At 37.5% G+C, this 27,476-nt stretch overlaps 1 protein-coding gene across 2 annotated transcripts in view; it reads left to right on the forward strand.

Moving 5' to 3' along the window:
- Positions 1 to 27,476, forward strand: part of KCNQ5 (potassium voltage-gated channel subfamily Q member 5) — a 323,641-nt gene that overhangs the window by 266,169 nt on the left and 29,996 nt on the right. Inside the window, exons 5-10 of one of the 2 annotated variants that reach the window (XM_081943738.1) lie at positions 1,089 to 1,264; positions 1,863 to 1,988; positions 11,395 to 11,505; positions 14,649 to 14,744; positions 18,933 to 19,027; positions 21,762 to 21,788. In XM_081943738.1, the coding sequence (XP_081799864.1) occupies positions 1,089 to 1,264; positions 1,863 to 1,988; positions 11,395 to 11,505; positions 14,649 to 14,744; positions 18,933 to 19,027; positions 21,762 to 21,788 (631 nt within the window). The remainder of the gene's footprint in view (positions 1 to 1,088; positions 1,265 to 1,862; positions 1,989 to 11,394; positions 11,506 to 14,648; positions 14,745 to 18,932; positions 19,028 to 21,761; positions 21,789 to 27,476) is intronic. The other variant, XM_081943739.1, reaches the window with a different exon arrangement.

Genomic DNA, 27,476 nt, shown 5'->3' on the forward strand with positions numbered 1-27,476 from the left:
TATATACCAAATAACCAAGAAAAAATATTATCAGAATATGAGAATCTGAATACTGCCTTAATATATCTTACCAGACATCAAGTCATGTTTATAAACTGTTATGTTTCTGCCTTAATAATATAAATTGCATGCATATAAATTTAATAGTCAAGTACATGATACTGATATAATTACTTCAATTGTCCCTCAGTTTCTTTTTCACTTATCCCAAACATATATCAATATATCACCATCACTTGAGCAGATTGTAAGTGGGATTTTAAAGGATGTTTTCAACTTTGCCACTGGATAGTTTGCAAGGCTCCATCCCACAGTATATTTATGAATAAGCTTGAACAAATCATACTTATGATAATCATCTACAAGCACTCATGTGGTTATGATTGTTTTGTAATTTTTGCCATCTGGACCATACAAGTATCCATAACACCAGCAAATTAACTTGGAGTAAAGCTATCAGAAATCACGTGTGGATTATTGCTATTAAATAAACATAATAATTAAAGATAAATCATTTAACTCATTTGATGTGCAAAAAGAAAAACATAATCATATTTGTCTTTTAAGCATGAAATTAATTGCAACTTTAATATAAATTACCTCAGAAAAGTCCAGGGATTTAAAGAACATTTTTTCTTCAAAGGATAGTCTTGTGTACTTGATTATAATATCTATGAGTATCTTTCTTATTCAGAGATTCCTTTTCAAGGATTACTCTTTGCTACTATCATCTGACAATTCCTAAATGCTGCTAAATGGTTTGGCAAATCTAGATAATTTCTCCCAGGTTGGTTTTTAAATAGTACTCCAAATTAAATTGAGCCTTAAGAATATTGTGATAGAGTTTCTATGTAAAGTTGGGTAATCACCAGGTAGTCAACTTAATTGAGAAATGCTAGAATTTATCAGCATCAGCAGTCAACATTTTCTCTAAGAAATGAGTACTATTAACCAATAATTTCAGTTCCTAATAACTAATTAATATTTAACATTAAACAACAATAATCCAATTCATCAGATGCTGGCATGTAATTGACTATAAAATGTCCCTGTCTGCATTAATATATTTTGTGATGTATTTTTTTCAGACATCATTGTTCTCATCGCTTCAATAGCAGTTGTTTCTGCAAAAACTCAGGGTAACATTTTTGCAACATCAGCACTCAGAAGTCTTCGTTTCCTACAGATTCTTCGTATGGTACGCATGGACCGAAGAGGAGGAACTTGGAAATTGTTAGGCTCAGTGGTTTATGCACATAGTAAGGTAGGGGCCCATCCATATATTTCATTTTTGTGAATGTATTGAATTTATGCTGCAAACAAGAGAATTCCAAATTTAAATGAATGATCCAAATAACTTGCAATATTTTGATGGGTATTGACCTTTCGTGAGTGTGTGCATGCATGTGTACATCTACTATCCATCCATCACTCTCTCCATCCACCCCTTCTAACTTCAGAAGTCAAAGAACCATGGAACAAATTATTCTTATTGAAAAACCTGTGTGGTCTTATGTGTGTTTGAAATCTATACATTATAATAGAAATTCTCTTTTGAAAGTTGCAATATTTTTTTCTAAGATAATTTGAGATTTGTCATAGAAATAAGTTCTGCTGATTGAACACAAAAATTAAAAAACTCCTAGATCTATCTAACTTCTGGCATAAATGAAGTAGTTTGAATTCTGAAGCCCTGAAACAGCATGAATACTTATATTTGTAATTTAAGGGATAATTTGTATACTCAAGGAACTTTTCACATTTAGCTAAAATGAACTCTATTAATCTTATATTCCAACAAATACACAAATTCAGATAAATTATCAGAAATGTTTATTTTTTATTCTTATTTTATCTTACAGGAATTAATCACAGCTTGGTACATTGGATTTTTAGTACTTATTTTTTCATCCTTCCTTGTCTATCTGGTTGAAAAAGATGCAAATGCTCAGTTTTCTACATATGCAGATGCTCTGTGGTGGGGCACAGTAAGTACAAAATAAATCAATCTTCGTAATATAAACTAACTTTCCCGTCTGATGCCCTTTGGATTGAGACTGCAACTTGATAAATTTCCAAAAAATGTCCATGGTTGGCTAGGAATGCTAGGAGGTTGCTGTCATAACATAACTGGAGCATAGCAGATTGACGAAAGCAGGTTTACGCTTTGCTGTATTTAATATTCTTTTGAATCTTTTAAAATGAATGGACCTATTATTTTGTATCTTGGTAAAGAGGGCACTGATAGGTTGAGGGGAAGTAGTTGGGGGCTATATAGTAGCTGTGATTTTAGCCAAATCTAAACTAAAAACTAAAAGTGGTTGAGACCTTGTTTGTTTGCTGTCCCTCTCCCTCTCTCTCCCTCTCTCTCTCTCTCATCATCCATGTATCATTCAGTACTTCTTCCTCTGCGATTCATGCTCAAACTGAACTGCTCATATCCTTTCACCTAAAAATAGACATACACAAAAATACATTCTCTACATTGTTAGAGAATTTCACGCATATCCATTTTTCTCTCTTTTCTACTTGTTCATACACGTATGAACAAGTATGCCTCCCATATGTTTCTTCCACCTATAGCTTCTCATTCAAACTACCCTGTCTTTCTTGCCCAGACACATAGCCTCTGTGTGTGTATATATATATACACACACAGTGTGTGTATATATATGGAAAAAGAAAACCAAGCAAAAAACAACTGGTTTCAAATGTGGGGGCATTCAGCTAGAGGTACCTCAGCAAACACTACCGTGTTCCAAGGACCCAGAACTGAAATCACCCAGTTGTGGATAGAAGATTCAATAAGTGATTGTCCTGAATATAATTCTTTCAATTGTTACATATTATAACTGAAACTGACATAGGTAATTGTGCAGCTTATGTTTCAAAATAAATATAGGTAGTCTTCGCTTAATCACAGTAATCGAGACCAGAAACTTTGTTGCTAAATGACATGGTCTTGCAGGGCAATATCACATTATTCTGCTGACTTACAACAGCAGTTACAGTTGTCATTGTTAAGCAAATTCCATAGGATCTCTAAGTGAAACATTATATGGTAGCCATTTGTGACATCCTACTGGCTTCCCCATTGACCTTGCAGGTTGGAAGCTGGCAGTAAAGGTTGCAAATGACTGTGGGACACACTGACCATCATTACTGCGAGCGGCTTGCCACTTATCCAAATCATGAGCATATGAGTGCAGAGATGCTTTGACAGCCATAACCGTGAGGATCGGTCATAAGTCTCCTTGTTCAGTACCATCATAAATTTGAACGGTTGCTGAACAAGTGATTGTTAAGTGACTTCATGTGTAAAGCCCTCTTTCCCTTAGGCCAGTAATGGCTAACCTTTTCCGGACCGAGTGTCCAAAGCATGCACCCAACCCGCCAAAATGCAATGCACCCCTGCACAAGTGCACATTCTCCACACATATGCGCATGCGCCCCCCACATGCCCCCACCCTCCTGCGCATGGGCACCCCCACCCCTCATGCACAGCAGAGACCCAAAGACCCAAAGACACATGTACAGCTCGCGTGCTATCAGGGCGCTGCATTCTACCTCTGGCACCCATGCCATAGGTTCGTCATCACGGCTTTAGGCATTATAAAAACAGACAAATAGTGGCTCTGGAAAAAGATTTTGAAAGTTTTGTGTAGAAAAAAAAGCATGTTAAGCCGTTTGAGAGTTAACTCAGGATGGTAAAGACTAGATTCTGAGCCATTATTTTTATCCTAGCAAGAGTGTGGATTTTCAGCTATCATGACATTTGACTCTGAAGTCCTGGAACACTCTAAATTGTTGTGTTGAAGTGTAGTCTTTCAGATGCTAACCCTAACTATAGTAGCTTGGCATGTTAGATCAGACTAAAATGAAGTTCTGTAGGTTTTGGTACAACACTTTATGTGACCCAGCATTACTTTAGCATATTTTGTGAAACAAGTCATTAGGTGAAGACATGATCATTACCAGTAATTTGTTTGGGTATAGCCCTTTTTTTCCTAAATCCAGCTTAAATTTTAACATGTTGAATATTCTCAATTAATCAGTCCACAATAAGATTTAAGGAAACACACACACACACACACACACACACACACACACACACACCACTCACCTACCTGTATTCTTGCTTAGGAACGTTTACCTTAATTTGACATACTTTACCTTGCTTTGATCCATCCAGCTGCTCTCAAAAAAGTCTTGGCCTAACTTTTTTCCTTTAGCACAACTCCTAAAGGAAAGTATTCCATATCCTAGGACAATAGAGTTCTTTTCCTTCATGCTAGGAATGGATTTTAAGAGTCAGATTGGTTTATAAAGGGAAAGCTAGTCTCTTAGATAGCCTGACCATTTAGGGTCTTGATGGTGAACCTATGGCACACGTGCTAAAAGTGGCACACAGTGGCCGCTCTGATGGCACGCAGCCGTTGCCCCGATTTGAGCTCTGCCAAGCATGCATGGAGGTGCATGCGCAGGGGAGCGCATGCACAGGGGGAGGCGTGCCCATTACATTTTGGGCACTCGGTCCAGAAAAGGCTAGCCCTCACTGATGAAGGGTTTTAAAGGTACTTGGCAAATGAGCTGACATATAAATTAAATGAATAAGTAGATCAGATTTGGTAAACAGTTTATTTTTTAATTCATTTGGAATGTGTTTTCTTTTCATTTGGAATGCTCATTAAAAGATGCATCCCAACAGATGGGCACATCCCTCGAGGATGTGGCACTGCCAAATGACTGCATCATTTGTTAAGAGTGCTTCCTATTTCAGATAACACACACTTGTATAGTATCCTACTTAATAATTTGCTACCAATGCCTTGAATATGTCCCACCTACACTTTACACCCCATGGTGATGGATTCATAAAGGTGACTATGTTGCCTTTCTGAACCATTAAGGGATGGTAGCTCTACATGCTGGAATGTCCTATTTTATAATTGAACTGATAAGAGCTAGATTATAGATTTCACTAACTATAACAGCCACTTTATAATCTTTATAATCGCATCCTCCCACATACATCCCTGCGGCCAATACGCTCACACAGGGAGGGACTTCTCCTGGTGCCGTCCACTAGGCAATGCCAGCGGGCGACACCGAGGAGTAGGGCTTTCTCTGTGATGGGCCCAACCCTCTGGAATGACCTCCCCCCCGACATTAGAACCACTTCTGACCTCCGCTCCTTCCGGCAAAAACTGAAGACCCATCTGTTCCGATTAGCAGGCCTGGCATAATTCAACTGTCCCTCCTGGCAAATGTATTATATCTGGTTATTTTAGGGGCTTTTTAATTTACTGTATTTGTTTTTAGGGGTTTGAATTTATTTTATATCTGCTTTGTACAGTTCTTTTAACTACATTTTAACCTCCTCCATGTCAATTGTCAACTGTACATATTTAATTTAATTTTATTGTATCCTGTTATATTTTGTATGAACTGTACACCGCCCCGAGTCCCTTGCGGGAGAGGGGGTGGTCTAGAAGCATTAAATATTATTATTATTATTATTATTATTATTATTATTATTATTATTATTATTATAAATTATACTTATAATATCACATTTTTATCATTTTTGAGGTTTGATTAGTGTAATTACATAATAATACTTAATTACGTAATAATAAAGCAGTCCTGACGATGTTATCCATTCAGTCATGTATGACTCTTGGTGATTCCATAGGCCAGGTCTCTCTACATCTTCCAATCTTGCATTTCTTCTTTGAGTTTTTCTATGCTCTGATTTGTAACATCTTCCATAACGTCTTTTCAAATGGTAGACATTGTTTAAATTAACTTCTGACTCCCTTGTTTACAAACATCCTTCAGGACATCCAACGTTAAAGTATTCTGCTAATTCTGTAGTTATAAGACAGATTTAAATTTTCTTCCCTTTAATTGTAATTTTTCATGTTTTCCGGTAGCATCCAACCTTTAAAGTCCTATTTTATCATTTATTTCTAAGAATTCAAAAGAACAGCATCTTCCCACAGAAAGGATTCTTACAATTGATTTTAAAATCTTATTTCAAATCTATCTGGACCATTTGTAATTTGCCAAACTCACATGCTAATCACTCTTTTGCTGTTTATTAAAAAATAACTTCAACTTGTATTTAAAATGATTAAGAAATTAAGTCCATATAAGCCGCATTACAACTGTGAGCTTGTTTGAAACTCTTCAACTCCCATCCATTCAATTCACAAGTAAACTACTAAAACCTCTATTTCTTTGGCCTACTCACAAGAAGCTGTTATTTCGCAATCTTTGTTCTGACCTAGACTTTCCCAGCAGCATGAAGCTGAGTCCTTGTCCCGATAAACCCCTTTTATTTAATTAACAGTGAATTCCACTCTAGTAAAGTCTTTCCTCTCCCATAGTCTTTCAAGATAGTTCACAATTATTGACCCTTATCCGACTTGGAGAGTAGCCAGGCCGATATCTTTTAGATACCACAATACTTGGCAAGAATGCAGGAATGAACTAATTGTCTCCTACAAACACCCCTCCTCTTTCGCTCCTCTTTTATTCCCTATGGTAGGGGCCATTCACCATCCATCTGTGGCCTTACTCCTAAATTGTTCCTTAGCTGTTCCCTTCATCTGGCAACCTTGTGCATGCATACACTGGGAACAGGCTCCAGCTGTTCATTTGCCTCACTGATGTCTAACTCCAAAGGCAGCTGATAACTGTCAGACGACACTGGCCCCATCTCTGCCTCCAACACAGAGCACTCATCAGAGCCTTCCCCAGACTCCATGACTGGCCCATGTTCCTCCACAACCTCCTTACTATCTGAATCTACTGTCAGCTCCTCTGGCGGCCCACAACAATCTTTCTTTTTGTCAGAGACTTCCCCAGCCAAAATTCATCATCTGGCCATCAATCTCCACCCTGACTCCCACTCTTTTAGGGACATCTAGTTCTCCATGAATCCTCACTGAAAATCCTGGATTGTTTAAACATAATAAAGTGACTCCTCTGAATATCAAGCCAAGAGGCAGCAGCTATGGAATTGACCTGATTTTTTAGCCATCGTGGTTCATCACCCAAAGCATTTATTTAGGCTGATGTGGTGTGAAAGTCAGACCTCATGTTCTATGCTTGTCCACAGCTACTAAAATGATAGCATCCAAATTTGTCATCAGTCCAGATTTATATTCATTGTAACACGTCGGATAAAATATACTTATATCATAGGAAGAAATTAAGACTGTTTTAAAATCTAGATCAAGAAATAATATTTATTGTTTACTGTATATTTCTCCTTCAGTATGTATGCTGCTATTTCGAGAAATATGAGTGAACTCTAGCTTCCTGCCTCCACAAAATACCGTATTTTTCGGAGTATAAGACACAACAAAATTTTGAAGAGACAAATTTAAAAAAAAGTTTTTGCACTCTGCAGACCTCCCAAAAACAGCCCGTTTTTTGCAAAAGCAGCCCCGGGTTTTGTTTTATTTTTCAAAAAAAGGGCATGAATAGCCTTTAGGAGGCTTGTAGAGTGCTCCTGGGGGGTGGGGACAAAAATGAGCAAAAAAATGCCCCATTTTTTGCAAAAAAAATGGGCCCATGTTTGTCAAAAAAGGGGGCATGCATAGCCTTTAGGAGGTTTATAGAGTGCTCCTGGTTGCTGGGGGGGGGGGGGGATTGAGCAAAAAAACGGTCTGTTTTTTGCTCATTTCTGCCCTTCCCAGCCCCCAGAGGAGCACTCTGAAAGCTTCCTAAAGGCTAAGCATGGCCATTTTGGTGAAGGGGCGTGGTTTCAAGGAGGCAAAAATGCTATATTCAGTGTATAAGATGTATAAGGTATATAAGATGTACCCAGATTTTCAGCCTCTTTTTTGAGGAAAAGGGGTGCGTCTTATACTCCGAAAAATACGGTAACTTTGAATCCAGATTTGGAATTTGAAAACTAAATTGCTTTTGATTACATTGAGTACATCACAGTGTAAAAGAAAAAAAAGTATGTTCAGCTCTGTTGCTTAAGAACTCCTTAAGTGTTAGAAACATGGTTGAAATGGAGCAAGAGATCTCCGATACATTTAATGCTGCAATATTTTTTGTCAGAGCTTCAGAACCTGTTGACTGTGAAAAATAACAGAGTGGATTTTGTTCTTCAAGAAAAATGTGTTGCATGTTCTTCCGTTTTTAATCGTTTGGTTCTCAATTATACAAAATATACAATATACAAAATATACAATCCCTCTAATAGGGATAAGACTCAGCTGTTGAGACTTTAATCCTTATCGTCGTTAAAAGTAGGTGGCACCTTTTCATAAGCCTACTATTTTTCATCAAATAGATCTCTCTACTCTCTGGTGCCTGGCAGTGATCAGATGAATGCCAGATCATTCAGGTTCATTCCTGATCAAACAAGCTAATGCAGCTTTGCTGAAAAAGTAACTCTGCACAATGATTAGCCCTAGAAGAAAATAAGGATTTTGATAGTTCTTTATTAATACTTCAGCTCTTAATTGACTCTGCATTCATTTTAGAAATATGGTTTATCTTTATTAAACTAATTAGAGATAAATTCCTAGCACCTTTAAAAACAACATTTCAGACAAGAGATTGAGCCTTTTTTAACCTCACTAATGGCAGTATGAATGCATTTTTGAATACGGAACAGCTATTCCGATGCTCAAAATCCACAACTGCCTAGATTCTGATGTTTGGATCAGACATGGAAGGAACAAGCCTTGACATCTGTAATGGTACTTATTGAGCAGAGGTGGTGTTCAGCAGGTTCTGACCAGTTCTGGAGAACCAATAGCAGAAATTTTGAGTAGTTCGGAGAACGGGTAAATACCACTTCTGACTGGCCCCGCCCCCATCTATTCTCTGCCTCCCAAGCCCCAGCTAATCGGGAGGGAATGGGGATTTTGCAGTATCCTTTCCCTGGAGTGAGATGGGAATGCAGATTTTACAGTATCCTTCCCCTACCACACCCACCAAGCCACGCCCACCAAGCCATGCCATGCCCACCAAGCCACACCCACAGAACCAGTAGTAAAAAAATTTGACTCCCACCACTGTTATTGAGACTGTGGTATGAAAGTCCATTTTAGCTCAGAGAGTTTGCAAATACTACATTTACCACAGTGAAAAAGTTATATGTCGTTGCAGTATTATTTCATTCCAAAGAAATGTTATTTACAGATCTCAAAGATGTGCCTGCAGTGTATACTACCCAACATAAATTTATAGATCTGTCTTGCTATGCTTGTGTTGGAAGAAATGTCCTTCTGGATTCAGTTCCAAGTGTGGAAAAAGACACTGGAAACATGATGGCTGCTTGGAAAGATGGCTTTAATGGTGGACAGAACCACATGGTTTGAGGGCCTGGGGGAAAAGGGTCATGTGCCTTGAAGATCTTGAAAGGAAAAAAGTGGGGTAGAGATGCTGAGAGAACCAGAGTTTTATACCCTCTCTTGGGCCCTGCCTTGGAGCTTCCTGTTCCTGTATAAGAAATGTATTCTGATTGGTGGTCAGGCTCCCAGGGGGCGGGGGTCTTAGCTAACTTTGTAGGCTGTCTGTCTTTTGAATCCCAAGATTGGTTGAGCTATTGCTGGGTGATGATGTAATGAAAGGGCTTCGGGATTCCTATTATGGCTCTGACTGAAGGAGGTAGATCTTTGTTATGTAGAATAAACTGGCTCAGGCCTTAATGGCCTATTGACAAAGGTGAGGACGCTGAGTTTCTGCCTCCCTTTTAGGGGGAATATTCTGTCCTTTTAATATTTCCTAAAATATTTCATTTTTCTAGGAGAGGAGTGGGTGCTAACTTCCTACACTTGTAAGTGATACTGATAACATTTTATCAAGTAAGGTGTCAAAGTCCTCCTTAAGGATTAAAGTAATCACAACTTCATGGCTTTGTCCAAGTTAAATTAAAAGCAAGAGTGGTCCTCAATACCTGTTATTATATAGCTATAGCCAGTGCATGTTATTCATGTTCTTAGAAAAAGCTTAGATTTTAGAAAAAAGTCCTAACTGAGAACCAAAATGTTACCTTGCTGTGGTTTAAGGTTGTAATGAAACTACAGGTAGTGCTTGATTTACAACGGTTCATTTAGTGATCGTTCAAAGTTACAACGGCACTGAAAAAAAAGTGACTTATGACCATTTTTCACAGTTACAACCTTTTGTAGCATCCCCATGATCATATGATCAAAATTCAGATGCTTAGCAACTGGTTCATACTTATGACCATTGCAGCGTCCTGGGGTCATGTGATCTTCCTTTGCAACCTTCTGACAAGCAAAGTCAACAGGGAAGCCAGATTCACTCAACAACTGGGTTACTAACTTCAGTGATTCACTTAACAACTGAAAGAAAGGTCATAAAATGGGGCAAAACTCACTTAACAGATGGCTCACTTAACAACAGAAGTTTTGGGCTTAATTGGGGTCATAAGTGGAGGATTACCTGTACTCGTTGATCTGCTGATTAATTGCTTCCTTGCTTGCTTGGGTTTCTCATTCATTCAGAACACTTAACACTATGTGAATAAAGAATAAAGTTTACAACATTCCTTGTTTATGTGTGATGGGGCCAGCTCTCTGGAAGAGTGTCTTGCTGGAGATTCAGTCAGCTCCGATTTTATCTGCCTTGCAAAAACAGTTGAAAAATGATCTTTTCCATAGGAAGTTTTGATGTTGATGTCAGATCTAGTTTATGATTATATGCAGTTACGTTTTATTACTGCTGTTACTATCTTTTTGTTAGCTTCTGAGAGTTTTTTTTATCATTGCAGCAGGACAAAACACATTAAATGCATAAAGAAAAAAATGTAAAGAAGTAAGAATTTCAACTGTAATTGAAGTTCTTTATCCTCATCATGTTGTCAGCCTGAAAGCCTGAAAGAATTCAGTGTGTCTAACAAAAAGTTGGGCTCCCACTGAAAAGCTCAAGCAGAGAATGTTCAGCATGTTGTTTTGTGCAGACCAACCCATATGGGCAAGGCATAAGATCACAAACAATAACCAACAAGCAGGCTACATCAACATCTCTGTAAATGCTGGTTTCCAAATCTTTTTGCTGAAATAATGGATGAGTGTGAGGCATTTTTATGTAGGAATATCTTGGCTGGATGGGAGCTGTGATCATCTCTGCACCTAGTCATTTCCCCCCTTCAATACTGCCAGCCCCTAGTCAGGCTTATATTCACCTTGACTGAAGAAAATGTATTTTGAAAATATTCAAAGCAGCTTGAGAAGCAGAGCTGATCATAGTGACTAAATGTCATTGAAACAAGGGTGAACATCCAGAGGGAAATCCTACTGTCACTATGCACTTTGGAGAGCTGATGTTAAAATTCTTGATATCCGTATTTTCTGCATTTTGTTTTCACTTTGGTTTATATTCTTTTATTTTCAGATCACGTTAACAACAATTGGTTATGGAGATAAAACACCTCTTACTTGGCTAGGAAGGCTGCTTTCTGCAGGGTTTGCACTGCTTGGCATTTCTTTCTTTGCATTACCTGCTGTGAGTATTTTTACAACTGTGTTTTGAATTTATACTCTGTTCTGGATATGTGAAGAACAATGTTAGTTGCTTGTATCAATGCATTTGTAAACCCATGTTAACTTTTGGTATTGCATACAATACTTCTTAAATGCTTTAAGAGCTTACTTATCCCCAATAATAAATCTATGGGACAGCCAAAGTTTTATTTGGTAACATTGCATCCAAAGCAATGTTTGCATGGAGTTTGCTAAGATGTGGTTAAGTCCATCTCCACTATCCTTTATCCAATACATACACTATATTGCCAAAAATATTCGCTCACAACTGAATCTGATTATGTGGATGGGTGAGCGAATACTTTTGGCAATATAGTCTTTCACAATGACATTAGAATCTCAGTAAGTTCTAGTAATTAATAGAATAAGTCCATGCTAGAGTACTTTTAAATTGTAGTTACATGTTAAATATTTTTACATATAAATTAGATGTTGGAATATTTTCCATTTACTACACAATATTTCTTGTTAAGAAATTTAATTACCCTTGTAAAAAAAAAATCAGAAATCATCTATAACAGGGGTCAGCAACCCGCAGCTCTGGAGCTGCATGTGGCTCTTCCATCCCTCTGCTGCTTCACAATTGATAGGGCTTTCGGTTAGGACAGGTAGAGGAAAAAGGATGCCGCACTAGGAGGAGATTCTATGGTGGGGGAACCGGACTTCCGGTTGGCAGATGAAAAAGGATGCCACGCTAGGAGGAGACTCTATGGTGGGGGAACCGGACTTCCGGTCGGCAGATGAAAAAGGATGCCTGCTAGGAGGAGACTCTATGGTGAGGGAACCGGACTTTCGGTCGGCAGATGAAAAAGGATGCCTCGCTAGGAGGAAACTCTATGGGGGAACTGGACTTCCAGTTGGCTCCAGAATTGAACAGGACCTTTGTGGCTCTTTGAGTGTTTAAGGTTGCCAACCCCTGATCTATAAGAAATGCTTATCTGCTAGAAGACTAAGGAACATATTGGGAATTTTTGGTCAGATTGTGAGTATTTTTAATTTACTTCACTTGGGTTAGTAATGAAGAAGTGCAGGAACCCCATTAAATATTAATTAATAAATCAAAGCATTTCCTAATAGAAAATATAAGACCAGACAAACAAACAAGCAGCCTAATCAAGGAACAAGGGCAAAATCACCTTCCCCACCAGCAATGGCAGAGCATGCTACTATATATCAACAGGGGATGGGGGGGAAATCTCACTACCTTCTAGCACTGAAGATCTTACCTAGTCAGGTAACCTCTGCAAACAAAAAACAAGCTCAGAGAGAATCAAGGACTCCACTGGAACATTTGTCTAGGAGTAGATGCTGTTTCTGATCCAGCTGCTAACTAGTGTTCTTCAAGAAAATTTATTGTTTGGTTGCTAAAATTCCAGTGACTTTTCACAGCTAAAGTTAAGCTTCCTCATAAACAGATATCAACACTTTCTTGAAAGTTTTTAGCAATTTCAAAAAGCACTAGATGGGAGTAAAACATGCCATAAATGCAACTTAATACATATACTCTAGAGGTCTCCAGTGATCTGGACTTGAAGAGCTAAATCTGATTCAAAGCACATTGTTTTTCCAATGGGGGGCTGTGGTACCCTTGTATGGTGTTCCTAATAGAAGCTTCATGCACCTTCATGTGCAACTGAATTATAGTGAGTCCTTCAAATCAGGGTGTCTGCAAAAACCAAGCATGTATCTTTGATATTTTCCATTAATAATAATCTCCTTCTAAACATATGCGAATAATATTCCACAGTACACTAAATATTATCCTTTTATTTGCACGTGGGGTGCTGCACTTTTCTTAAGTTGGCATAAACATAACGAACATCCCTGGTTGAAATACCAAATTAACCATAGTTTCATTTAAGGTTAATGATGAATATACCAGCATTTTTTTTCTTTTAGTTGTGACATGACATGATAAAACCACATAACTGGTAGAATTAATAAAATAACTAAGAATGTAATTTGTACGTAGCAAAACAGATTCAAGCTTCTATTAAGCAGAATTCTGTTTTATTGAGGACTAGAAACCTGTGTCCTGTTGGGTCATCATTTCAGAAATATTTACTTACCTAAACAGAATGACCACAGATGGGCAAAAAAGGCATTCGGAGAAGGAGAGACTTCTAATCTCCTACCACCTTTCCCACTGAGTTTCCTTATGGGAAGCTGACAGGAAACATCAGAAACCTACCTACCTACCTTCCTTCCTTCCTTCTTTCCCGGGGTGTGTGCAAGATATGACATGAGTCGGGTACAGAGTTCAGGAGGCAGCATTGATCAAGGATGAGTGGGGATCATGGGGCTATATTTGAGGTGCTGCACAGCTCAAGGAGAAAACATTGGGGGTGCAGGTAAGGAAAGGTGTCTCTGAGCGCTTGGGAGTATGTCAGAAATGCCATGCAGGCCAGGGACATTATGTGAGGGGCCAGCTTGGGTTGTGCAAAATGCCTAGGGTTGTGCAAAAGGTACTGTGCAGTTCAGGGAAGGTGTGCAGGGATGGGCAGCACAAATTGGATTAAGCAGGAGGTGGTATGACTCAGGAAAGGTATACTGGGGCTCCTTCTCCCCTGTGCCTCCTTTTTGTCCCTCCTTCCATTCCTTTTTCTCTATCCTTCCTTCTTCCCACCCTCCCTCCCTCCGTTTCCCTTTCCAGCTGACAGTGCGTGGGCTGATGCTAGGTAGGAGAGGGAGCAAGGGATGGCAAGACTGGATGGGATCCTATCATCGAACTATGAAAATGAATATCACATGACTGCAGCCGCAACCAATAGCATTGAAGCAGTCATAACTTCCCCAAATTTCATTTTCTCAGGACTCGTGGCTCTCTGATTTTGGACACATTCTGAAATTTGAGATATCTTGTTCGAAAGTTGTGCCTGTTTCCTGGCTTGTAGGAATTTGGCAGAATCCTGTCCCGTATGATTATTAAATGCACCTGATGTTCTCCACATTGGTCCAATAATGTCATTTTAAATATTGAACCAAACCACGCTATGACATACAGGTCATGTGTATAATACTTACTTTAGGTTTTTCTTATTGTAGGTTTTTCATTGTTACCAGAATTATTTTTTTCTTATTATGAACTTTTGCATTGTATTTAAGGGCATTCTAGGGTCAGGATTTGCATTAAAAGTACAGGAACAGCATCGTCAGAAACATTTTGAAAAGAGAAGAAACCCTGCTGCCAGTTTAATTCAAGTAAGTAGCAAATGAAGCAGATTTTCAAAAATCCCTCTTAATGAATATTACAAGCTCAGTTGTGCCAGGTTTCAGAGAAATACATATATTTAGGAATAATCATTCCCGTTCATTCTTCTTTGTTCTAATTCAGTTGAGAAAGTTAAAAAAAACAGGTTTCTCCATCCATAACACCAATTGGAATGAGAATCATGTGCACAAATGTGTGATCAAGCAACTGAGCTACTTCACATATAAACTAAGTTCAAACCTTGATACTTCCATTTAGAATTATCACAGTTGCTCTTTTCATTCATTGTTTGTTTGGAGTTTGGATTTCATTTTGTATTTTCAGCAAGAACGGGGATTCAATAACTAGTATTACAGTAAATGAACTATAATATTTGATAAATAATGATAGATTGATGTATGATATCCTAAATTTGTATACATTCAATTAATTCGTAAGTAGTGGAATTCTGACAATATGCAAAATATGTTTAGTTTGAATGAAGAGTCCTTTGTCCAAATAATTTATCCTATAGCTTGCATGAGTGTATATAATGATTTTTTTTTGTCTCAGGTGTTGAACACATTATAGTAATATTGTCATGTAGAAGGAATCAAAATACATTTAAATGTCTGAATAGTTGATGTTTTAATTGTCTAGTTATTAGTACAAAGATTTGCTTCTTTTGCTTTGAATGAATTCCTTCACTTTCCTCATACCCAGCATCCTATAATTAAAATGATTACACTCCTTTGAAGGGAGTTAGTTTATGTAATGTATGATATACAGGAGCACAGAATTATTCTCACATTCTTTGGTTCTTGCCATTGTTCTTCCTGCATGAGTAAGCCTCATTATCATTTGGAAGCTGAACCAAATCTCTTCTAAGGGATTTTGGCTTCCAAATTATGCTGGATTATGGCTATGAAACAGAAATGCCAAATGTCACTGCGGAGAGATGATTCAGGTTTTTTTGCTGGGCTGTTGTTTATGCTTCTCTTAGAGCTAATAGCTAAGCAGCCACTATCTTCCTACTCGCAAACAGAGTGCTACACAAATAAGATGCTATTGAAAAGGAAAAATGCTAGCTAGAATTTTTACTATACTATGAATTAGGTCTAGGCTATCCCAGTGTACGGTTCTAGGATATGCTGCATGCTTTGCACTAGGGGTGTCAAACTTAATGCCCGGGGGCCGGATCTGACCCATAGGGTATCTAGATCTGGCCTGTTGGGCCACCCTGGAAACAGCTAAGGACCAGCCTATAGTGCCTCTGCCAGCAAAAACGTTGCTCGGGAGGGCTGCCCTCCCGAGTTCCGTTTTTGCTGGCAGACTGTTGCAGGAGGCCATTGCAGCCTCCCGAGCTCTGTTTTCGCTGGCAGAACATTCAGGTCACCACAGGCGCCTCAACACGAGTGACATTGAGTTGGCCACGACCCCACAGCCCCCTAGGTCAAACACAACCCTGATGCGGCCTTCAATGAAAGTGAGTTTGACACCTCTGCATTACACTATAAGGACTATAAAGCATAACAGCATGGGAAAAAAAATAGATAGTATTACCCAAGTGTTAGCAGTTATGTTAAAATATACTTTGGTATTCCCATATCTCTTTTCATATTGAAGGGGAAAAGAGGATATGGCCTCTGTCTATCTGTACTAGCTAGTAACTTATATAAAGTTACTATATGGACACAATAGTTTTAAAGTGGTTACTCTCAGCGTAGTGATTAAATATACCTAGATGCTATATATAAAGATTTGCAGAGAAGAGCCACAAAGGGGACTGGAGACTAAAACATATGATAGCATTGTTCCAATATCTCAGGAGTTGCCACAAAGAAGAGGGAGTCAAACTATTCTCTAAAGCACCTGAGGGTAGGACAGGAAGCAATGGGTGGAAACTAATGAAGAAGAGAAGCAACTTAGAACTGAGGAGACATTTCCTGACAGTTAGAACAATTAATCAATTAATCAGTGGAACAACTTGGCTCCAGAAGATGTGAATGCACTGGAAGTTTTTAAGAAGATGTTGGATAACCATTTGTCTGAAGTGGTGGTAGGGTTTCCTGCCTAGGCAGGGGGTTGGACTAGAACACCTCCAAGGTCCCTTCCAACTCTTGTTATGCTAAAAAAAATTATATATATTGCTTGAATGTGAGAAGGCTAGACCAAGCAGGGGTTGAAAGCCCCTTATTCATTTGGTCCCGAGTGAGCCTTGAGTGTAAATACATCTTAAGATTCATGCCAGATGAACTAAAAGAGGAGGTTGTGATACACATTCTCCCTTCTTTATAGCAGCCTTCCCTATCTTGGGTCTTTTGAGTTATTTGGATTAGAATTCCTTTCATCCTCAGCCCGTCAGGCAAATGGTCAGAGATAAAGAGAACTGAGTAGAAACCATCTGTATGGATTCAAGTTTGGGAAGGCTGTTCAGTAAGGCTCTCTATCCCAAAACCCACGTAAAAAAAAAATTGCACTTGCTTGCATCTACTCACACGTATGTTCAGGGGAGTTCAGTAGGAGTTGCCGACTGTACCAAAGAGTCATTCAAGAGAACAATCTATTGCTTGAGTCTTATTTTTCTCTTATAACTGTGTTAGATATCCATGATGAAAGCAGTTTGTATTTTTGCATGTGGTGTAAATAGCTTCTTTTACCACAGAGCAGGAAGGATCTGAACAGTTGGGAATAATAACTTCTTATTTTAGAGGTATTAATGGTAAATTTATATTAGATCATTTTGTACACGTATATTCCGAGGATATAGCATTGCATAATGCTTTAAAGCATTAACAGGCAAGTTCCTTGTGAAAATATATCCTGTCAGCCATGAATATTAGAATAATGTGTCTAAAAATAAAATCCTTTTGTACTGTGATCATTCAAAATGATTTTATGACCTTTGATTAATTATTTATACCAATCTGATATATTGCAACGGCCTTATTTTCAAATGCTCAAAGCCCAGTTATTAACTTCTAACAGTCTAATATTCTGTTATGAAGCAGGAACTATTCCATGCCCCATTTGCTGGTATTTGTGAAAGCTGTGAAGATCCATTTTTAATTGGGTATTTGATGGATGGCATGTTTTTTGTTGACTTATTATGGAAGGGTTACCATAGTACACCGAGTTTTGGCCTGAAGTGATTGATTTCTACATTTCTAATCTTGTAATTGCAAACTGCTTACAGTCCACATAAGCAGTATCTAAATAATGTACCGTAAAATAAGTAGCTAAGATGTCTCTGGAGATTCTCAGTCATCCAGGTCACAGTTATCTCAAAGGTGTTTTTTTTCAAAAGGAAACTGGACCTTTTTTTTTCTTTTCCCTTGCAGAAGAAGACATTTAGTTTCTCATCCAAGAAGCTTCATCAGTACTAATGAAGCTTCTTAGATGAGAAGCAAAACGTCTTCTTCTTCCTCAAGGGAAAATAAATAAATAAATAGGCCAGTTGCTTTTTTTTTTTTTTTAAAGCAGCTTTGAGACAAATAACTAAGATAGAAAATCAGCAACAAAATATCATGGGCATTTGACAAGTGGATATAAAATTCCATCAAAACTTTTGAACATATCCCTTAAAAAGGAATCTATGTCTGCTAATACTCTCCCTAATTTATCTTTCATTGTTACTCATTTTATGCAGATGAGAATACAGTTTATTGCTAGAATGTACTGTTGCCAATGTGGGGAATAGTAAAAAACAAAACAAAAAGTCAATTACACTCATGAAAAAAATTACAGGAAAAGACTTTCTTGAAGATTTGGCTGCGCAAGGTTGCTTGCATATATAACTAAGACTCCCTTGTTTATTGTTTTCTTCTATACTTAAATCCTTAAATTTAATACCTTCATTACATTGAACAAGCACAGTCCTTCCAAATTAATTAATCCAATTGTATCCAGATTGAACAAAATCCAAATTTTCCATCATATTAATAGTGCTTCATTTCCTATATTGTTAGATCTGTTGTACTTTCTATTGTTTCCTCAAATCAGGCTACTTGGCGGTTTTATTCTACCGATTCAAGACGAGCAAACCTGACAGCTACCTGGCGATATTATGAATATAGTCTTCCATCCCTCAGGCATGTATCAGTGCTATGAATGCTACAAAAGTCAATACTTGTATCCGTTTACTAATATGCTTCTCCATTTTTGTTTGCCTTTTTCTTTTATCATATATCTGCACATAGTGTGTATGGCGTAGTTATGCAGCTGATGAGAAATCGGTTTCCATTGCTACCTGGAAGCCTCATTTGAAGGCCTTACATACCTGCAGCCCTACAAAGTAGGTAAAAATATGGCAGCTAGTGTTGTACTTGATATCTGGTTTTGAGATTATACAAATCAGTCTGTGGTTTTTGTCTTGTCTTTCTCCTTTCCCTTTTCCCCACTCATTTCCTTTTATTTTCTTTCACTGAGGAACTCAGGTAGCAAACTGGGGCACATGCACATAAGTCTTCCAAATAAGATCAATCTAATTTCTATTTTATTTTGCTTCTTAACAAATTTTATAATTAAGAATGAAAGAATTTTGCAGTCCTCAAATCCTTGCTGAAACCTATCCTTTTAGCACCATCTTGCCAGGCATTGGATTGAGTCAATTCATCTCACTTCACCTAGTTAGGGATATATGCCTTTTTGGATGTACACTATTTATACTGACTTCCATTGCTTGCTCATACTAATTCTGCTTATAAATGGAAGAGGGAACTTTTTTTTTCTTCACTTTGCATCTTGAATTTTCCACTGTACAAATTAATGTTCCTCAGTTAAGGTCAAAGTATCATATTAATCTACACTAACACAACCTTTGGTTTGTAGCATTTAGATAAAAAAAACCCTTGTGTTGATTAGTTCAACCCAAAACTCTACTACTACTCCCAGTGTAGCACAATACTTTAAAAAAAAAACAGAAGCTTAAATATCCCCTTATTATCTGTATTGTTCTTTAGAGTCATATATTTCCTCTTTCTATGAGAAACATGTAGGAGGGTGCTAGTGATGAAACTCATAATGAGTGTTTACCAATTTCAGTTAGTCATACAAATATGATTCTTGGGAAACAATCATTTTTCAGTAAGAGAAATGTGTGACTTTGCATTGCCTTGATGAATTGGAGAACAGATAGATCTTTACTATTTCTTCAGATACTGTTCTTAGCTAGGTAACAAGTCAAGGTGATCTTCTCACTACATCTTGTGATAGAGTGTGATCAACAAATACACAATCCTAGTTTCCTTTTTTCAAAAATTTTGCTTCCTAAAAAACTTTTGGTGTTTATGATAGAGTCCTTCAAACTGAACACAAATATAATTTCAAATGACTGTATCATTTACAAATCCTGAGATATGAAATTAACTTTTAATGACTGTAATGTATTTAATTTCATAATGTTTCCAACATGCTGCAAGAAATCAACAGATTTTTCAGGAAAGAAGTCCAAGCGTGAATGCAAAAAATGAATCTTCAGTGACATGTTGCACTTCATGATCTTGTATGCTATATAAAATTTGTCAACCAACTGAATGAATGCCAAGAAAATTCTCAGTGACATCCTTGAATGATTTCCAGGCAATTTTCTCTGGCCCCACTAGATCTTCACAGTGCTTGTCATTGATGATGTATCTGATCTGTGGACCAATAAAACTGCCTTCCTTATTCTTGCCATCAATTATTGTTGGAAACATCCATCTCAAATAACGAAAACCTTAACCTTCCTTGTTCATTGATTTCATTTTTTTTTCATCAGTCCAGATTTTGTGTAAATCAGGGGGGAAATATCTTTGTCATGTTAATAAGTGGTCATGTGCCACATTTTTCTGTCCTGGAACAAAATGATTTTGGAGTGGCTATTTCTTTTTAATGTAATGCAACTCTCTTGCATGGCTGTTCCATTCACAAGAGTAATAGTACTTGGTATATCTGAACTGCATTTCAAAGCAGGAACGCCACTACTCTTAGATCTCCACAGATACTTTCAGTTGTACTTGTTGGTATATAGTGGATGTGCTTCAACACAGTTCCATGTTTTTGTATGTTCTTTCATGTGTGCAGCATGGCCATTGTATAAAAACATACGATTTTATAAAATGGTACATGAAAGGTTAAATTACAGCTTATTTCTGTGATGAATAGCCAAAAATCCATAAGATCACACCCAAAAGTGTTCAGGAAGCAAAATCTTTATTGTCCAGGGTACTGTTCTTAGCTAGGCAACAAGTTATTGTGATCTTCCCATCTTGTTGTAGAATGTAATCAACAAATATGTATTAATTTCCTATTTTTGCAGAAATGTTACTTTAAATATAATAATAATGATGCATGTTTCTCTCAATTATGGTAACAAAAATGTTTGAAAGAGGTACATATGCAGATGTAACAATATTAGAGGTCTCTTATCCTTAAAACCTAGCCCAGTATTTGCATATTTAATACTTTCTGTAGCAGAAAGAGCAGTTGAGTTAGTTTTTGGAATAAATTTGTATAGCACAGCAATTTTATTAGGCATCAAGCTGTAAAGGTGCAATATTGGGCATATCAGTTTTCAGTTCTCATAAATAAACAATTGAGGCACAGCTCTACATATTACAAGATAATTATGGTCAAAAAGGAATGCAATTGGTCCTTTTATAAGACATCCTTAGTCTCAGTGAGTAAATTAATTCTATTTCATTACCGCAGATAGCTACAGTTCTGTTATTTATATATGAGCACTACATTTTGCCTAATAAATGTTTTGTCAACTCTCTCTCTAAACATGTATGATAAGCATGTTGAGCATGTATTAACATAGCATTTTTTTAAAATGTCGCTATAAATACAAATCCATGCTTGGATGTTTGTGCTTGCTTTTTAAAAATATTTGCTATAATTTTTTAAGCATTCACTAATTAACAAGTCCAATTGCAACTTAAAAATTATGTAATAATATTTGTAAGCACATCATGATGGGTACTGCCAGCATAACACATTTTTTTCCTCCCCAAAACCCTCTCTCTTCTATTATCTGACTCACGAAGGAAAGAACAAGGGGAAGCATCAAGCAGGTTTGTAGTGTTTTTATGCATATTGTTTACAATCTTAAATGTTATTTTGGAAATTTTATACCACTTTGAGAATGGAAGTATTATTATTTTACTGCAAAATAATTAAAGGCTGTGCTTGAATCCAATTAGGAGAAAGTGGGGGAAACTTTTCCTAGGTAGATCATTATTCTGAAGCAGAAAAAATGTCGCTCAGGGTAAAAGCTAGGAAGTTCTTCTATTAAGAAGCAGGTAAATGACAGATTTGTGTAGAATGTAGCCATAGCTTGTTACTTAATTAAGGTTTAAGTACCTTTCCATATCTGGTGAGATAGAGAGGATTTTAAAGCAATCAGAATATTTTGTCTGATTTGAACAAACATATCTGCTCTACTTTTGTAAAGAACTTTGAAAATAAAGTCAGGGTAGGATGTGTTTAAGTAATAGTTTTGATTCATTAAAAATATTATGGGCTACATTCAGAGAAAGGACCTGCCCATAGCAATCTGTAACCAGTGGGTTTAAGGTTAGTCTTTTCTATCATATATTCTACTGGTGTAGTTGGTCTGTTGGAAGAATGACTAAAAACCAATATACTATAGGGATTATAAAGTTGGACTAGGATGAGGATACCCACATTTAAATCCTAGTCCATCTAGAAAGCATGGAGGATTATTTTGAAAAAAATCACTATTTCTTAGTTTAATTAACCAGATAAAGTGTGGTGAGTATAACAATTTGGAAGGTGAAGTAATATACATACCTCCTTAAGTTCCTAGAATGAAAATGTAAAGTAAATAAATTCTAAGTCTGAATTAAACCATCTAAAGTGAAAAGATGAACATATATGTGTGTGGAGGGGGATGTTGAATACATGTGGTAGCTACATAACTTTTTATCCTTATTTTGATGTACCTTTGAATCATTTACCAGGCTCTTCTACATATACACTTCTGTCATTATTTTAAAAAAATATAATATTTTCCCTGCCCTGCACCTGGCAGTCATGCAGGAAAGGCTGCTATCAGCAGGTGAAAATCCTGCATTGTCCTCAGCTGCAGTCATTAAGTTCAACCAAATAACCAAGATCTGACAGATCCATTTATTATACAGCAGCTAAAGTATAGGAAGAATTCTGATTTGATTCAGTCTTTATATATAACTGACTACCTGAGGATTGAGCAATTTGATGCCCTCGGATGATTAGTTATACTTTCCATCATACCATATCATTAATCATGCTGGCTGGAACAAATGAAAGTTACAAAATATTTAGAGGGTACCTAGTTGTATTCACTTGCATTTAGTCCATCTTTCTCCAACCAAGTATTTCAAGTTTTGATCTGCTGCTGATGCACTATGGGAACTCTTAAATCAAAATATCTTGGAGGTTTGGTGGCAGCAACAACAGATCATAAAAATCTCATTTAGACCATCAAATTATTTCCAGCATGATATGATAGGTACCCGTGGAAGATTACAACTTAAGCAGACTATAAATTTGATAACTATCCTCTTTGTTATGTTGCCTTCTGATAAATACATTCTTTTTAAATGTAATTAATGGCCAGAAATAAAAGTTATTTCTATGAATTGGCCTTGTTCTTTTAAAAATATGTCAGACTTAAGTCACTGTCCCACTTGACTTCAAATATGTATGTAGGGTGATAGAAGCACTTAGCTAGATTGATTGACCATTCCTACACACTACTCAACCTTCTTGGCATCCTAAGATTTCTCTCCCAAAATCTCTCCCAAAAGCTATAGTTTAAATAAGCATTCTATGTATTGGTTAATCTTTTTCTATTTTCCTCACATCAAATATTATACAAATATAGGAAGTCCTTGACCTACAAACGTTTGTTCAACAACTGTTTGAAGTTACAATGGGGCTGAACGAATGGTGGTTACAACCAATCCTTATAATTCTAGCCATTCGATCATGATCTAGGTGTTTGGCAATCTATTCTCATTTACAACCAGTTTTTTTTTAAATAACCAGTTGACATGCATCCAGCAATCATGTGATTGCCATTTATAACCTCTGCTGGCTTCCCCAAACAGTCAGTGGGAAAGCCAGCAGAGAAAGTCACATATTCAAACTCGCAAAACCTCCTGCTGCTCCTGTGCTCATGCCCTCTTCACCACTCGTACACCCCCAAGCACAATCCCCAACCTTTATTGCACCTCCTTCACTCCCTCCAGCCCACGTGACATGTCTTGTGTATCCTCCCTGTGTCATACCATCCTATTGACTCTCCCTAGCACCCTGTGCATTCCCTCACTCCATCCTCCACCCAGCAGCAGCCATTTACCTGCCTTGCTTGCAACTTCCTGACAGCTGCTCCATTCATTTGTTGGTAGGAATTTGTCTTGCATAATAACTGGGATTCGGTTAATGATGACTGAGATTTCCAGGATTGCCATTGCTGAGCATTTCTAGTCATGCTTTGTGACTGCAACTCTTAATAGTAGACATTCCGATCCCAATTGCCATTGTAAGTCAAAATCTACCTGTAAGATTGGGCAAATCTAAATCTAAAGTTGGCTAGAATGTCTTATAGCAGTATTAAATATATTAGATCAAAGACAGTACTGGTTGTATATGGTTTGTTAATTGTTCCAACATTGTCAATTTAAAAAAGAGTGCATCGGTTGGTTCCCAGGAAATTTAATTGCCTGTGTGTAAGAAAAATATTGCCAATAATTCTTAACAAATACCTTTCAAAACTGAATTTACTAACAAGATTTTCATTAACTGTTCATATTAGTATTTATAATACTGGTATTTCAAATATTTAAACTTTTTATTTCCTTTTTTTACAATTGGTATTCCATCTCAAGGCCGCAACTTTATAAACTGGATTTTCTTCAAACCTGTATCATACAAATACCCCCATATATTCATTAAATAATCCACTTTCAATAAAACAAATTGCCTTTTTTATTTTAGTTGTAGGTCATAACAATCACAATTCAGGTTTAGCAATCTGTTTAGTGGATACTCCCTTTATGTTGTGTTCATGTTTCGTGTAGTTAATCTCATTATGCAGTTGTATAGTTATTTTCTTGTTTAACGCCTTAAACAGGATAATCTGAATTAACGATTCCTTGTCATCAATAGCCTTAGAGTGAATATAAATAATATAACAGGAATTTTAATGGTCGTTTTCCAAAACTAAAACTATTGGCTCACTAATTACAGTGGCATCATCTACTAGCAGTTCAAATGTACTCTATTGGTATCAATATACAAATTAAACATTTTAAAAGGATAATTAAACATGAGGATACGGTCTTATGCTAAACTACATTAACAAGCCAACTTATCACATGAATAATTGTTATCAAAAGATAAGTGTAATATTTCAATAAGATACCAATATTAACATTATAGGATTATCTGAAATCTTAAATTTTTATGTAAGATTTTAGGATTTTCTCCTATTTTACTGCATGTTACATATTTATGACTATGACTATAAAAAACATTTCCTTTTCTAACAAAATAGTGCTTATTCATAAATATCCCGTTTATTTTGCGGATGTATTATTATACATACAGTAAGATACTGATAGGTTAATTTAATACCCAATTTTAGGCACATTAAAAATGTCTATATAGTCTGAATAAAATTCATTTGCCTGGTAGGATTTATGTTGAAAGCATAATTAGGTTATACATAGTGTGTGTTCCTCAGAGATCAATAGAGAAATGAATGTTGCTCTGTTAGGAAAGTTGGTTTCTATGCTAAACAAGTATTTATAAAATTCCCACATTACAGTAGTCATACATTCAGGGAATATAATTCTTTAATGACTTTTGAAGGTAATCTTTTAAATATTCTTTATTATAACTTGTTTAATATAAATTATAAACTTAACAGTAATTTTATGAATGTTTTGTTGGTTGGTTGATTGAAAATAAAAGCAAGGCTGGTTTGGCTCAAATGGAAAACCTAACTCTTTTTATCACCTGGTATGCTTAGTAATATGATCCTCTATTTCCCCTCACTCCTAGTAAGCTTTGTAGTAATAAACAGAAGCTCTTCAGGATGTACACCTCTCGGAAACATAGGTATCCAGCATCCTGTCTACTCACATGATAATGGGAATGCCAACTAACATCAGGTGCATGAAGAATTTATTTCCCCTTCTTGGTGCTTTTTTTGCTCCTTGAAGAATTATTTCATAATTTGGGCTGGGTTTCCCCCATCTTCTTGCTGCCACAGCTGCTTATAGATTTACTTGTTGCTTGCTGCCTGCAATTTTGTACCAAAATATATTTTTTTTAAAGTTTGCCTTATCCATTTCTACGATAGGGAAAAAATATAATCCATGCAATTAGATGACTGCATTGATTGTTTGCCTTGGTTTAGGAATAATTGGGATATGGGGGAAAGGGCCTATATTTTTTCTGAGTAAAGAAAGCAAGATTGGGGGGGGGGGGGGTTAATGTTTCCATAAAATACCTCTCTGAAATAATTTGGGTAACATTACACAGCTTTTAGAGGGACGTGGTGGCTCGTTGGTTAAGACCAGGGGTGGGTTCCTGCCAGTTCTAACCTCTTCTATAGAAGAGGTTCCACAAATCTACAGTGCCATTTAGAACCTGTTCCAGCTCCCTCCCCCCGCCCGTCCGGACATCATCAAGATGAAGAGCGAGAGGAGGAATTCTGGGAGTTGAAGTCCACAAGTCTTAAAGCTGTCAGGTTTGAACACCCTGGGATTTTTTTCTAAAGGGTTAGGGGTGCAAGGGTCTTGTAACTTGACAGCTTTAAGACTTGCACACTTCGATGCCAGAGTTCCTGAGCCAACATGATTAGAGGAGAAATTCTGGGAGTTGAAGTCCACAAGTCTTAAAGCTGTCAAGTTTGAATACCCCTGGGGTTTTTTTCTCTAAAGCAGTGATGGCAAACCTTTTTTGGCTCGCGTCCCAGAAGTGGGGGAAGAGAAGGGGGTAGTGTACGGGCATGCTGCACCCATAATGCAATGCGCGACCCCCCCAGTGCGCATGTGCGCACTACAGGCGCAACCCCCCATTTTTTGCATGCTTTTTTTGCCCTCCCCAGGCTCCAGAGGCTTTATAGGAGCCTGGGGAGGGTGAAAACAGCCTCCCCCCCCGGAAGCCCTCCAGAGGCTTCAGGGACCTTCAGGACGCTTCCCTGAAACCTCCGGACCAGTCAAAACGAACCTCCAAGCAAACCGGAAATAACTTCCGGTTTGCTCGGAGGGTCGTTTTGAGCGCTCCTAAGGCTTGAGGGACCTTCAGGACGCTTCCCTGAAGCCTCCGGAGCAGTCAAAACGACCCTCTGAGCAAACCGGAAGTCCGTTCCCGTAGGGCTGGTTTTTTTTGTGCTGTGGAGGCTTCAGGGAGCTCCGGAGGGCCTCCGAGGGGCGGAGGAGGCTTTTTTCGCCCTCCCTAGGCTCCTATAAAGGCTCTGGAACCTGGGGAGGGCGAAAAATGGCTTTAAAAAGGGTGAACTCAGGGCGCCTCGCATGCCCTGACAAATGGCTCCACATGCCACCTGTGGTACATGTGCCACAGGTTCGCCATCACTGTTCTAAAGGGTTAGGGGTGCAAGGGTCTTGTAACTTGACAGCTTTAAGATTCGCGTGCTTCAAATGCCAGAGTTTCTGAGCCAACATTTTGGTTGTTAAGCAAGAGCGTTGTTAAGTGGGTTTCACCACATTTTACAAGTTGGCCACGCC

Source organism: Natrix helvetica (assembly GCF_964273705.1).
Source record: "Natrix helvetica genome assembly, chromosome: 2".
Classification (NCBI taxonomy): domain Eukaryota; kingdom Metazoa; phylum Chordata; class Lepidosauria; order Squamata; family Natricidae; genus Natrix; species Natrix helvetica.